General features: G+C 38.6%; 1 protein-coding gene and 1 pseudogene across 1 annotated transcript; both read left to right on the forward strand.

The window, feature by feature from the left end:
• Positions 1-1,913: 1,913 nt before the first annotated feature.
• On the forward strand, positions 1,914-5,245 carry LOC146487443 (uncharacterized; annotated as a pseudogene).
• A 1,052-nt stretch (positions 5,246-6,297) lies between these two features.
• LOC146487444 (putative skeletal organic matrix protein 5) lies at positions 6,298-8,958 on the forward strand. Its single transcript, XM_085088745.1, has 3 exons — positions 6,298-6,362; positions 7,309-7,450; positions 8,387-8,958. The coding sequence occupies exons 1-3, from the start codon at positions 6,310-6,312 to the stop codon at positions 8,879-8,881; spliced, it is 690 nt and encodes a 229-aa protein (XP_084944871.1). The 5' UTR covers positions 6,298-6,309; the 3' UTR covers positions 8,882-8,958.
• Positions 8,959-13,191: the final 4,233 nt, after the last annotated feature.

Genomic DNA, 13,191 nt, shown 5'->3' on the forward strand with positions numbered 1-13,191 from the left:
GACAGTATTGCGCATGAGCAGACCATTATTTGTAGGCAGCTATTTGCAGGTCACGTGGCTTGCTCTCGGCCAATGGAAAGGAAGAGAGAGAACATGGAACGATTAAATGTGCTGCGCGTAGTATGTAATTTCTGCTATTATGCTTTCTTTTATTGATATAAAACAATATATGAGTGATAAAACTGTCTGAACAATTTTTTGGATTCTAAACATATTGCCCGTCACTTTTGGTCTCAATTTTGTAGCCGTAAAATATTTTGCCCTTCCACCTATCCCTCCCGCCCCACTTATACTCCAAGCATCTCTAACCCACTCAGTGATAACGTTGAGACACTCCTTACTAGTATCAGAGGATAATAACAATATTTTATTTCGACAAGGCGGTAATGCTAAAGCAGCGGAAAAGTAACTTAATCAGTACATAAGAACGAAGCCCAAAATCTGCTTTTCTCCCACAATTAATTATTTCCAAAGAAAGATCTTTCATCGTGGATTAGCCGCCGATTAATCAAGAATCTGTCAAGCATCAACGAAACCACAAGAGAAATGACGGAAATAACCACACGAATCTACTGATGTGGCGCCAAGCGTTCACAAAATCTCTTGGTTACTATGGCAACCACGAGATGAAAAGGAAATAATAACCGCAAGAAGATTTATAAAAGAAAAATTGCTTCCCGAATTCCGAGAAGACGGTCATGTTTAACTTCGAAATGTTTGCCAGATAGATTTCTAAAATTTGCAATGGAGCATGCAAAATATCTCCAACTTCCTCCCAGGTCTGAATGAGGTTATTTGGAGATCGTCATCACCCGCTCCCCACCCTCTTTAGTTTGAATAATGTTACTTACACTTAAGACTTCAGGCTCTACAGCCCTTTATAATTTCTTGACTAAATCCGCTAATGAAACATACTTTAACACAACATTATGTTGCCGCAGGCAGTGGTTTCAAAACTGTCACGGGAAGCATGAATGGCTGCGTTTTCTTGTGATTGTGAACAATTTTGGAAAGGGGCCTAGATGAGTCAATAACAATAGTTTGTATTTATGATTTCTACTAGGTAATGCTGTTTCAAGCTTTAAATAAATACATGGTAGATAATATAAAATGCCTGAACCGAGAAACGACTTCCAATCTGCATAGGCTTGTATTACCACTGCAGCTGCTAAATGGATCTCAATGGGCAATTTTCATGATGGCGACATTTGACTACAACTACCAGAATTCATTTTGTTTTCCTTTTCAAATTCAAATTTTGTAATCCCACTGGAGAGCAAAGAACAATAGCTCTAATTAGCATGAGAAAACAAAAAACTGAAGGATTCTGGTAGTTGTAGTCAAATGACGCCATAGTGAAAATGTCCTATTTATAAATCGTCATCTAATGTCGTGTTTTTAACAAGAAACTCAAAGTCAAATGCCCCTAATGACAAGGTTTCATTTTAATGTGCAAAACTGGGAAATACTTAGTATAAACACATTTTTTGGCAAGGGGTGCTGAGGAGAGAAAGACTTGATAAACTTGTTCTTTATCATGTGCCGCCATTCCTTTGTTTCGCATGAGTGCCTTCTAATCAGTAATTCAGGCTAGAAGCATCCAAAACATAAGTCTTTTTAATATGTCTTAATCCAATTCGGTCGAACAGCAAATAGCAAGCCTCCCTGTCAGTTTATAATTTGAAGACTGGGTTGCTGTTTAATTTTCTCATCAGGTAATGTTGTCACTTGCGTCAATTCATTGAGTCTCTATTGGCTAAAAAGGCCAATTGGTTCTTAATTAAGAAGCGCTGATGATTCCCAAAGCAAGCGTGGAACTTTTTAGTCGAGGTGCGGCGGCTCTGACTACCTTCGAACGCTTTATAAACCGTCATGATTATTGGTTTTACGTTTTGGATTTCATTCGGGTTGTTCTATCCGATACAGGGGCAATTCTGTCATTTAGAAGGTTAGTACCTAAACTCCTCTACATTTAATTTGTTTCTATTTACGTAAGCGATATCATGGTTTAGGAAATTACAGCACGGAAAGAAAAACATGGATGATGTCAAGAATCTAAATCGCCTTTGACCAACTTTTCAACCTGTCATGCAAGGATTTAAAAGTTAATATATGCGTTAAGTTTGCACCCTGAGTTTGAGCAGTCGTTTTTTTTTTGAATAAAAGAAAAAAAAAATACTAATGATGCAAATGTCTTGAAGGGCTTTAATGAAAATTTGTCACAAGCCACCTGCCAATTATAAAAACTAGAGAAAGAAGAACGGCTTGCTTCGAGGATGCAAAAGGTGGGATCCCTCGGCTGTTTTATTTGACACGTTAATAAAGTTTAGCAATCTATATGTATCATGTCTCCTAGGAAATGTTTGCATGAGAAGAACCTCTGGAAGAGAGGATAGAATTGTCATGATTTTTGGTTGGTTTTTAATCCAAATAAACTCCGTATTTACCTCCCCCATTATTAGTATATTTGATGCGTAATTTATTATCGCAAAAATAACTTCGGGAGCACCCAACGGTACATGTCAGTGGACATCTCTTCAGAAGTCCTTAATCACCTAAGAAATTCGGATTTAGATTTTAAAAAAAAATGTAAAGGTTTCTTCAACAAAACACCAGCTCATAAGCTGGAAAACTAATTCCTTTCATTCTCGGAGGAGCAGATGTCTCGATAAATGAGAAGTAACGTCAGCTGGTATTCTCGTCAATCCAACAACAGCTCGTAAATTCGATGAATAGGATTCCGTTTTCTAAAACTTTCAGCTTGAGCATTCGAACGGATCATACTATATAAGCCTTCACAAGGCTACCAAATTAACTGTGAACACAGAAGGCAACATTTCAAGAGTTTTACATGTAGTTTAGTTTTATTTACGTTATCGAAGTCATGGCATTAGAAACTACAGAACGGAAAGACAAAACGGGATGATGACAATCATCTAAATCGCCCTTGGCTATCTTTATTCAACCTTTCATGTAAGAATTTCAAAGTTAAAATATGCACTAAGTTTACAACCTGAGTTAAAGCCACCAATGTTTAAAATGAAAATAATAATAATAATACTAGTAATAATGATGATGATGATGATGATGATGATGATGATGATGATGATAATAACAACAACATGGAAATGTCTTGAAGCGCTTTAATGACAATATTTACAAACCACCTGCCAATAAAAATCCATTAGAGAGTATGTCAAAGAATTTACTATTATCCACTGTTAGTTTAAGATATATCTTTCGACATCCTTTTCACCCCAGGACATAATAACTCATTTCACTCAATGAATGGCAAACAGGTGTTTCACCGTGTTTGAAAAGTTATATTATCCAAACAAATAAACAGTTGTATTTTAATCAAGCGCTAAACGTTTTCAACATTAATAGTGCTGATTCGACAAAAGAATCGTCAATGCATTACGTGCAGCGACTTATAGATTATCATCAGTCTGTCATAGTGAAGTAAACAGGGGAGAGTGGAGTACATTTTATCTCTTTCGCCACCGCATCCCCATTTCCACACGCCACCTCGTGCCCGTGTTTCACACAAATAGATAGCGCTTTCGACATGAATTGTTACAATTAACAATTATTCAACGAGCGTGCGTTGGATATGAGATGATAGATAGCCAACGAGGCGCGTAGCGCCAAGCTGGCTATAATCATCTCATATCCAACAAGCGTGGAATAATTGTTTTATTAAAAACAACTTCAAGAAATTTTGCAAGATCTTACTGATTTCCCTGTGCAAGAAAAACAAGAAGACAATTTCATGGTCGCTATTTCTCGGGCATTGTAAAATGGCTCATATGCCATGGCCGCTTAGCCAATCAAATCCTTCCAATTGCAGTATACAATGAATGATTCAGTTTTTAATAAAACGCGTTAGTCTATCTTTGTTAAATATTAACTTATTTCTTCATTCCTGTCTGAACATTACTCTACTTTTCTTCCCTTAGACAATTGCCGCCAAATGGAGTTCAAAACTGCCCAAACATTTGATGGAAAACGCCTGAAAAACCACGTGATTCACGCAACTGACGTAACGAATAGTGATTTCTGTGAGGTAGCATGCTACATGGAGCTCAATTGTGTGAGTTACAACTTGAAGAAAGTGGGGAACAGAAATGGAAAATATAGGTGTGAACTCAACAATTCTACGTTCGAAGGACAAAAAGGACAAACTGGAGACAAATTCAGAGTACATTTATCGTGGGTCCAGGGTATGTCTGTAAGCCTTCCCAATTAGCCTAGGATACTTGCGAGTTGCAATAAACCGATATACCGATTTATTTAAATGCAGCAAGGTAATTGTAATTTAGAAACATATATGAATAGGTTAAGTTCGAAAACAAAAATTAATGATTCAAATAATAATTTAAGTAATAAAGGATTAAATTAGAATTTAGAAGGTAAGATAAACAGCAAAACACTCTTTATCTATCTATCTGAATCCAAAAAGCAAAACATAGGGGTGCAATCTTTTTTCAGAGATGATGAAGCAACAATAATTGTAAAAGCTTAAAATATATAACAATGTATGAAATTTTATTCCCAATTGAAGCTCAATTACATCTCTGCAAAACTGTCGCTACTTTACATCAATACTTTACATCAAAGGCGCTCAAGTTCTAAACTATCGCAGGGATTACACAGCCCTACAACATCCGTGTAGTTCACAATTAAACCTATCACTACTTTGCTCCGACTACTGATGAATGAAATGGCTAGAGACGAACCGATCGACAGACAGGAAACAGTTTACAAGATCAAATGCTGCGACGCAAGTAGCCTTTTACTGCTGAGACTGGTAGACATTTGAGAAGGACTAAAGAATCGACTGGGACTCTGTCAAGTGCGTTATTTACAGTACGAATTACTATCAACGACTCACTCTGGAAAGCTGAGAACAAACCATTGCAAACAACTACCTGTACCTTACAACAACTCGTCAACAGAACAGACAGACAACAAACAAACTATTAATTTTACTTATAATAGACCAAGGGACATTTAACTTAAAAAAACACCAATCACTCTACTAACTATTCACGCTATAATTATAATTGTCTGTTTTTAGAGCACTTGTTTGGAAAACTCTTGTAAAAACAATGGAGTATGTCAAACTGGTCCTACAGACAAAGGATTTCACTGTTTTTGCACTACTGGATTCAAAGGGCATTACTGTGAGACAGGTAAAGTATTAAGCCCGGATATTAGTGCAAAAGATAAAATTTATCCTTAGTGACTAAAAATAGTTAAAGGGAAAGTGTCACAGGGATTTGGTGTCATTTCAAAAACCCCAAAACATTTTCTTATCGACAGAATCCTAAAAAAAATGTTCCAATTTTGTTAAAACTTACCATCCCCGTTACTTAAACTGTCGAAAACTGTTTATGGCCCATGTGAATTGGGTCGAAATGAATTACAAATTAAAAAAAAAATAGCAGCTGACTGTTTTCCAGTTACGCATTTTCATGAATTGTTTCTTTCACGAATTCAGTCGATTTCTTTCCCTCTGTGTTCTAGAATTATTTTGTAACCAAGCGAAGGTATCATTGCACCATTTTCAACAAAACAGGTCAAAATCCACGTACACCACCTCTTTAAAGAGTCAGTGGCTAATCGATGCCCCTCGTTCTCTTTGCTACAGCATAGGGAGCAATAAGGCGCGGTCTCACTGCATTTCCACTCTACTCTGGATGAGATGCTTTTTCGATGCATGCGCAGACCACATTCAGCATTCTTGGATTTTGCTCTTTCGTGTAATAATTTGCACATTAATAACCATGTACGACATTGCATTTTAGATTGTAAAAACTCTACTCGCTATTTGGAAAGATTGTCGTTCTCCTAACCACCCAACACAAACACCAAGTTCGAAGGCAAGGTGTGGGAAGTAAGAAGTGGGGTGCGGTTGGAAATTTTAATTTCGTCAACTGATTCTTAAAAATATTTAACTTCGCTGCACAACTTTCTATTCTGGTAAAAATCTTTATTCAGCTGAGTGGTGCCACATATATATTTTCAAATGTTTTACCTAGGACACAACACAGGCGAGTAGTCTGGTATGGTCTTGAACTTACAATTTAAAACAGTTAAAAATGTGTTTCTCAGATTTCAATGAGTGTGCTACAGGAACCCACAATTGCAGTGCTGATGCTGTGTGTAGTAATACCGAGGGATCTTACAACTGTACGTGTAAAACGGGATTTTATCGAGATGGAAGGAACTGTGAACCAGGTAAGATTGGTTACGTCAGGAGAAGAGAGATGCTTAGAGGGATCGCAAGAGAACTTGACGTGTTTCATGTTATTTTCTTTTTCAGTTTCATCATGCAAGGACATTTATGACAAAAAGATGTAAGTATCAATTATGTCATCTTAATTTTCTGCATGGCGCCTTGATAATTGGTGATACTCTATCTCTAAAGCTGATAGCGTTTTCTGCTACCACCAGTTACTTGTAGCAGCCTTCCGTGGAGGTTAGTTTTTAATCCACTTGTGGATGGAGATTTTGTTGTTGTTGTTATTGCTACGTTTTTGTTTTGCTAAGCTCCCATTTTCTGAGTAATTTCAGTAGCCATAAAAATATACTGAAAAGTTTTTGAGTTTCGAAAATCATGCTTCTCAAATTGTTAAAAATCATTCTGAAAATTTGCAGTTGATCTTCTTAATCAATTGTAACAATTTAATGTGAATGATGTCAGCACCATCTAAATGCACTGATTTCTCTGAATCCAACATGGTGGATAATTTTCTTGGTCCATGTTTCCAAAGATGTTGTATTCTCTTCTCTCCGAAAACGCTAACAATGTAGGGCATTTTTTTTTTATCCAAATTGAGGTTAAATTATCTTCAATACATGTTTTACTGTTGGATTTCGACAACGTTTGCTGATCTGCTTTCCTCTACTAAACAAGCCGCACAATAACATTTTTGTTTTAGAAGACACCGTCCCTAAGAAATCCGAGTTTCTAGAGCCTTCCGAGATATGCAGAACGTATACACAGTGGTAAAAGACAGCAGGCCTGTACTTTTTAAAAGCTCTATTTTAACTGGACCCTGATAACCTGCAGTCGCATTGTGTTTTAGAGATGAGATAATTTATGTTGTTGTTCATCCTTTCTGTTCTTTCGACCAACCACGTAAGACGTTACAAACCGTGCAGGTTGTCTCGCAAAACAGAGCACCGTTCTTAAGTTTATGTTACGCCTGATGCTATTTCTGTCAAATCCTGTTAATAAGAATTATTCCTTTCGTTGCCAAAATTTAAGACTCTTGACTGTCATGACCTTTTTTTCTTTAGATCTAAGGAAAGCAAAACCCACCAAATGATACTGGAAAACGAAATGATCAACGTGTATTGCCACATGACCATGGCCACTACTGGAAATGGAGCATGCGGACCTGGCGGATGGACGCTGGTCATGAAGATTAATGGCACTAAAGTACTGCCCAATTGTTCAGTGTTTTGGAAGACATAACTTCGCTCCCTTCCCCTTCCGCAACGCCCTCGAAATTAAGAGAAGGTGGCACTGGCTCCAGGATGGCTCTTTGGTTAAATAGATCAGTTAAACAGCAAATTTCAGCATAAAAGGGGACTGGCCTGGTCATTCTCACCATCAGTTGTCAATCACCCATCAGAACGTAAACAACTGACACACAAAATGCATCTTTTTTACGACTCTTACTGATAAAATGGCTTAGTTGTCGGAATAAACCCTGTTAGCCGAATTAGAAAGCGAGGTCTTATATTGTTGTGGCGTACTTGAGTCACCAACTTACTAGACTTAGCGGCGTCTAAATTTGCATTTTCCCCTTAAAGCGGAAGTTTTTTTATGCTTAGGCTTGCATCAAGCTGAGAAGTCAAGCTGAATCAATGGAATAATAGCAATACTGAAGCTATACGTTCTGCGTTTTAGATGTAGTAGTTTAAGCTCGTTCGTTCACACGCCAAACTAATTAGACTAACAGCACGGTTACGAACTATTGACGATTAACCAAATGTGTGCCTAGATTTTCCCAAGTATTATAATACAACGAGCTCACAAATTCTTGTTAGCCTGTTGATATCGATGTATTCCCGGTCCAATCATAATTTCTATAGCGCCTGGGAACTGGGTTTACCCGATTTAAACTCCTCGGTCACCCTTTTAAATAGCCGGGGAGCTGGTCTGCCTTCCATCAACCCCACACTTAGACTATTTGCTCCGGATTTCTATGCATAATATGATTCAAGTTGTTTCCTCGTGATCATCAAATATCACATGATAAAAGTCTTGAGCTGATAAACTGATGCATTGAACCTTTAGATTGTCTTTTAAAATCGCCTTCTAGAACAATGATAAAAACTGTGATTTGGTGATTACTCACTTTTTTTTCAGCAAACCTTTCACTACACTTCCGAATTCTGGAACAACAAGGAAACGTTCAACGTTGCAGGAGGAAAGAGTGGGCTTGACTCTAACGAGACCAAATTACCGACCTATTGGAACACACCCTTCACCAAGATCTGTCTCGGTATGAAGATCGATCAGCAGATCAACTTCATTGTCGTAAATAAGACAGCACGTTCCTTGTATTCACTGATCGCTGACGCACAATACCGCAACACCACACTGGGTCGTGACACGTGGAAAACCCTTATCGGGACTGACTTCTTTCTCCAGCCAAAATGTAACATGGAAGGGTTCAACGCTGTGTGTAATGGTTTTTCTAAAGCAAGAATCGGAATCCTTGGTAATAATGAAAACGATTGCTTAACCTGTGACTCCAGAATCGGATTTGGTACTGCAGGACACCACTTTGACTTCAACACTTGCGGATACGTAAAGTTTGGAAAGCAGATCATGGCCATGGGATATATTTTTGTACAGTAGGAAAGAAATCGTGATAGTTTTGGGATCAAAAGAAAGGCACTAGCGTGGTCCAAGTCCTACCTTTACGATAGAGGTCAGTTTGTGCATGTCGACAATGCGTTCTCTACTAGTCGGAACCTCCATTGTCGTGTCCCTCAAGGATCTGTCTTTGACGCATCCATTGTAGTACAACTCACCCTTGGGAGAGGTCATCAAACGGCAGAATATGCCATTCCACTTTTACGCTGATGCCAGCCAGACAGCCGTTAAACAGAGGTGAATCTGAAAGTTCTAAATCAAAGTGGATAGCATGCATCCTTAATATCAACAATTCCATGACAGCTAACAAGCTCAAACTCAATGATCATAAAACCGAGCTGTGAATGCAAATGCTAGTCATCGACCAACTCTACCTTTAAACTCTGTCTATGCTATCACTGAACTGATTAAGATGGATGAATTAACGAATCTAAATTAGAAAATACGATTAAGGATTTTTAAGTTTACATACCTGGTTTTGAAATTGTTCGAAAAGATCGAGAACTCAATGGTCGAATGGGCGGTGGGGTCGGCTTTTACGTACGTAGTAATTTTAATTATACAGTACGGGAGGATCTACAGAGCGATAGGCTTGAATGCCTTACTCACTCTAGACCCTTCCTTGTTAGTACCTGGTATAGACCTCCTAACTCTCACGCAGACCTGTTCAATGAGTTTGAAAACTTTATTGGTAAAATCGACAGTCTGAATCTAGAGCTTTATCTTATCAACGATATGAATGTCAACATGCTACCAGGCACTGCAAATCCTAACTCTGCCAAACTTCGCAACACCTTTGATATTTATAGCTTAAATCAATTGATTGCGGAGCCAACGAGAGTCACTGTTCAGTCTCAGTCTCTGCTTTATCTATGTCTCACCAATACTCCAGATAAAGTGCGCAGTTCAGGAGTCTTGCCGTTAGGTATAAGCGACCACTCCCTTGTCTGCTTAGTACGCAAAGCCCATTATTCAAACCGTGGGAGGGTTAGGACCATCACTACTCGAAGTTTTAAGTACTTCGATAAGGATGAGTTTCTATTACACGTTGAAAATAAGCAATGAAATGCCATTAGCCTTTTCCCTGATCCCAATGAAATGTGGGAGTTTTGGAAAAATGAGCTTCTGGACTGCATTGACAAGCATGCCCCCCTAAAGACAAAAAGAATTAAAAAACAAAAGCTCTCCCTGGATTACGTACGAGTTAGTAAAAATAAAAATTGCGTAAAAGGGACTTCCTAAAAGGGAAGGCTGAGCAGAGTAGAGATCAGTCCTGCTGGGCTGCCTACAGGGCTGCGAGAAATGAAGTCAACAATTTAATTGAAGCTACTGAAAGAAAATATTTTGAAACTAACCTGGTTAACAGAAGTAAAGATCCTCATAAAACATGGCAGCTAATTAATGAATTGAGCTCTCGCCAACACATAAAGAGGGGCATTGCTGAAATCGTAATTGGTGAAAGCAAAATTAATTCTGCTCCTGAAGTGGCTGAGGCCTTTAATCACCGTTTCGCAAACGTTGGACATGATGTGGCCAAAGGCATATCCCGGGGTGTTAACGAACCAGAATATTACCTCAACCCTACTAACAAAACATTCTCCTTTAACAGCTGTAGTGTTATTACTCGAAAATCTGGACAATATGCCGTCCAGGATGCTTAAATTAGCCGCACGCATTCTAGCACCTTCTTACCCCAGTTTTTAAAAAGGGCAAGAGACAAGATGTCAATAATTATCGGCCAATTTCGATTATCCTTCGCCGTTGCTAAGGTTTTTGAAAGAATAATTTATGATCAGTTACCTTAATGATAACGATCTTTTAGCCAGTTGTCAATCTGGCTTCAGATCTATTCATAGTGCACTAACAGCTTTGCTAGAAGCTACCAATAGCTGGTCTGTCAATATAGATAATGGTTTCATCAATGGAGTATATTTTCATTGACGTAAAGAAGGCTTTCGACTCGATAGACCATAAGATCATTTTAAGCAAGTTAGTTAACTACGGAGTTGAACATGATGCCTTGAAGTGGTTTGATTCATATTTCAGTGACCGTCATCAAAAGTGTTTAGTTAATGGTAAGCTATCTGATGCGCTTGCTGTTACCTGTGGAGTTCCCCAGAGAAGCCTTATTGGCCCACTTCTTTTCTTGATATACATTAACGACTTACCAAACTGTTTGACTAAATCAGTACCTCGAATGTATGCTGACGACACAAGTATCAGCATTGCTGCCAGTACAGCTTATCGGAGCTTGAGACTTTAGTAAATAGCGAAGTAAGTAACCTTCACGATTGGCTGAGGGCGAATAGATTAAGCCTAAATATTGTTTAAACCTAGTTAATGGTAATAGGCTCGCGTCAAAGATTTGCTAATACTGTTACCCATTTATTCAAAATACAAATCGAAGGGCACGCAATAACCAGAGTTTGTGACTCTAAATCCTTGGGTATTTACATCGACCAACATTTATCATGGTCCAAACAGGTTAACGAAATTGCCAAGTCTATTTCCTCTGGTATTGGTGCACTTAAAAGGCTAAGGTCCTTTATAAATGAGGACACGGCTATACATCTTTATCGAGCACTCGTTGGACCACATTTTGAGTACTGCTGTCCCGTATGGGACGGTCTTAGTGACGAATTGGCCGACAAGCTTCAAAAACTACAAAATCGTGCCCTACGGGTTATCACCAAGTCTGGTTATTATCCTAGTGCTACTGCCCTTCGTGCTAGACTAGGATGGGTGACCTATCTACCAGAAGGATGAAATCAAAAATGAAAATTATGTTTAAAACGGTAAATAAAGAGACTCCGGAGTACCTTCAAATCCTGTTTACACCATTCAGCACGGGCTACGAACTAAGGAATAAGCATCATAAGTTCACTCTGCCGACGCCATGTACTGATTACCTAAAACGCAGTTTCTGCTACAGTGGGGCATTGCTATGGAATAATCTTCCTGAAAAAGTCAGAGCAATTAGATCCTTTCAATCGTTTAAAAGCGAAATCAATCGCCTAATGTCTACCTCATAGTCCCACACGGCAAACAAGTAAAACAGTATTTTACATAATTATAATTATGTTTGTACTGATTTTTTTACCGTGTATAAATGAAGTTTACAATTACAATTACAATTACAATTACAATGTATGGCTTGACTACTCGTGGGAGCCAAGGTCATATAAACTAGGTTTATAGGACAAACATCCTGCATACTGCTAGGATTGGAATGTCATGTGTAGCATATGAGCAATGGAATAAATGTGATGGAATATTTTAAGCCTAGTTTAATGGCCTTGACTCCAACGAGTCTCTGTAGCTCGGTGGTAGAGCATCCGTACTAGTAATAGGAAGGTCTTAAGTTCGACTCCTGATAGGAGCACTCGAATTTTTTTTCCCGAGTTTGCTTGTGTCACTCACTGAATAATACATCATTCTCATTTACTCACCAGCCAGGCTTAAAATAAGTCACATTTATTCCATTGGAGGGGATGTATGTAACCTTGTACTCCTCTGATGTTGCATCACCAAGTATATCGAACATAAAAAGGAAAAAAAAAAAAACAGAATTTATGTTTCTGCGGTAGACGATGATAAGGAACATGAAAAAAAATCAAGAAACGGGGAAAAGGGTAGTCTGCGAAAGCAGACGTACTTCCGGCTATCGTTTCTCTCCACCGAAGGAGAAATGCGAAGGCCAATCATAATAAGTCTGCGTCCGCAGGCTAGGGAAAGGGTTATTCCAAACAATGAGCTATAAGTGGAGACTCCAACCGAGGAGGATGTCTGGTTACCCGAATTCAAATGCAAAATTATCGTTTTACAGCGTTGCAAAAGTAGACTGTGGACTAAAGTGCTGGGAATGGAATCCTCCCTTGAATTGTTTTCTTTTGTTTATTGGTGATGTTTCTGTCGTCGTGGTTGTTGTTAAATATATGTAATAATATCAGCTCGGTAAAAGATGGTATGTGGAAAGGTTAGAGCCGCTTGGGGGAGGGCGGAGGGGACTCTATATATCTTTTTGGTTGATCTGTTAGAGTGAGTTTGAAAGGCCCTATAAAATACCTTAATGACAGTTTTCTCTACCCTTTTCTATGCTTTAGCTTGTGAAATACCCAACTCCTTTCGGGCGGAGAGTTCCCCTATAGTCCCTTAATACCCCCAGGGGGATAAGAGTCGGAACCTCCTAGCGCAGTCACCCTTTGTGGAAATTTATCGAGTCCTTCTCACGACGGTAAAGAAGCAGTGATATATTTTCGTTACGACCTGGTGACTTTAAAACGCGTACGCTT

The sequence above is a fragment of the Pavona decussata genome, unplaced genomic scaffold, assembly GCF_977016875.1.
Source record: "Pavona decussata unplaced genomic scaffold, jaPavDecu1.1 SCAFFOLD_16, whole genome shotgun sequence".
Taxonomy (NCBI): Eukaryota; Metazoa; Cnidaria; class Anthozoa; order Scleractinia; family Agariciidae; genus Pavona; species Pavona decussata.

Excerpts from the sequence above, each read along its gene's own strand:
- LOC146487444 (XM_085088745.1), top strand. The coding sequence starts at position 6,310 with ATGTTATTTTCTTTTTCAGTTTCATCATGCAAGGACATTTATGACAAA. Across the intron at positions 6,363-7,308 it reads GACATTTATGACAAAAAGAT|ATCTAAGGAAAGCAAAACCC; the intron begins GTAAGTATCAAT and ends TTTTTTCTTTAG. Across the intron at positions 7,451-8,386 it reads TGAAGATTAATGGCACTAAA|CAAACCTTTCACTACACTTC; the intron begins GTACTGCCCAAT and ends CTTTTTTTTCAG.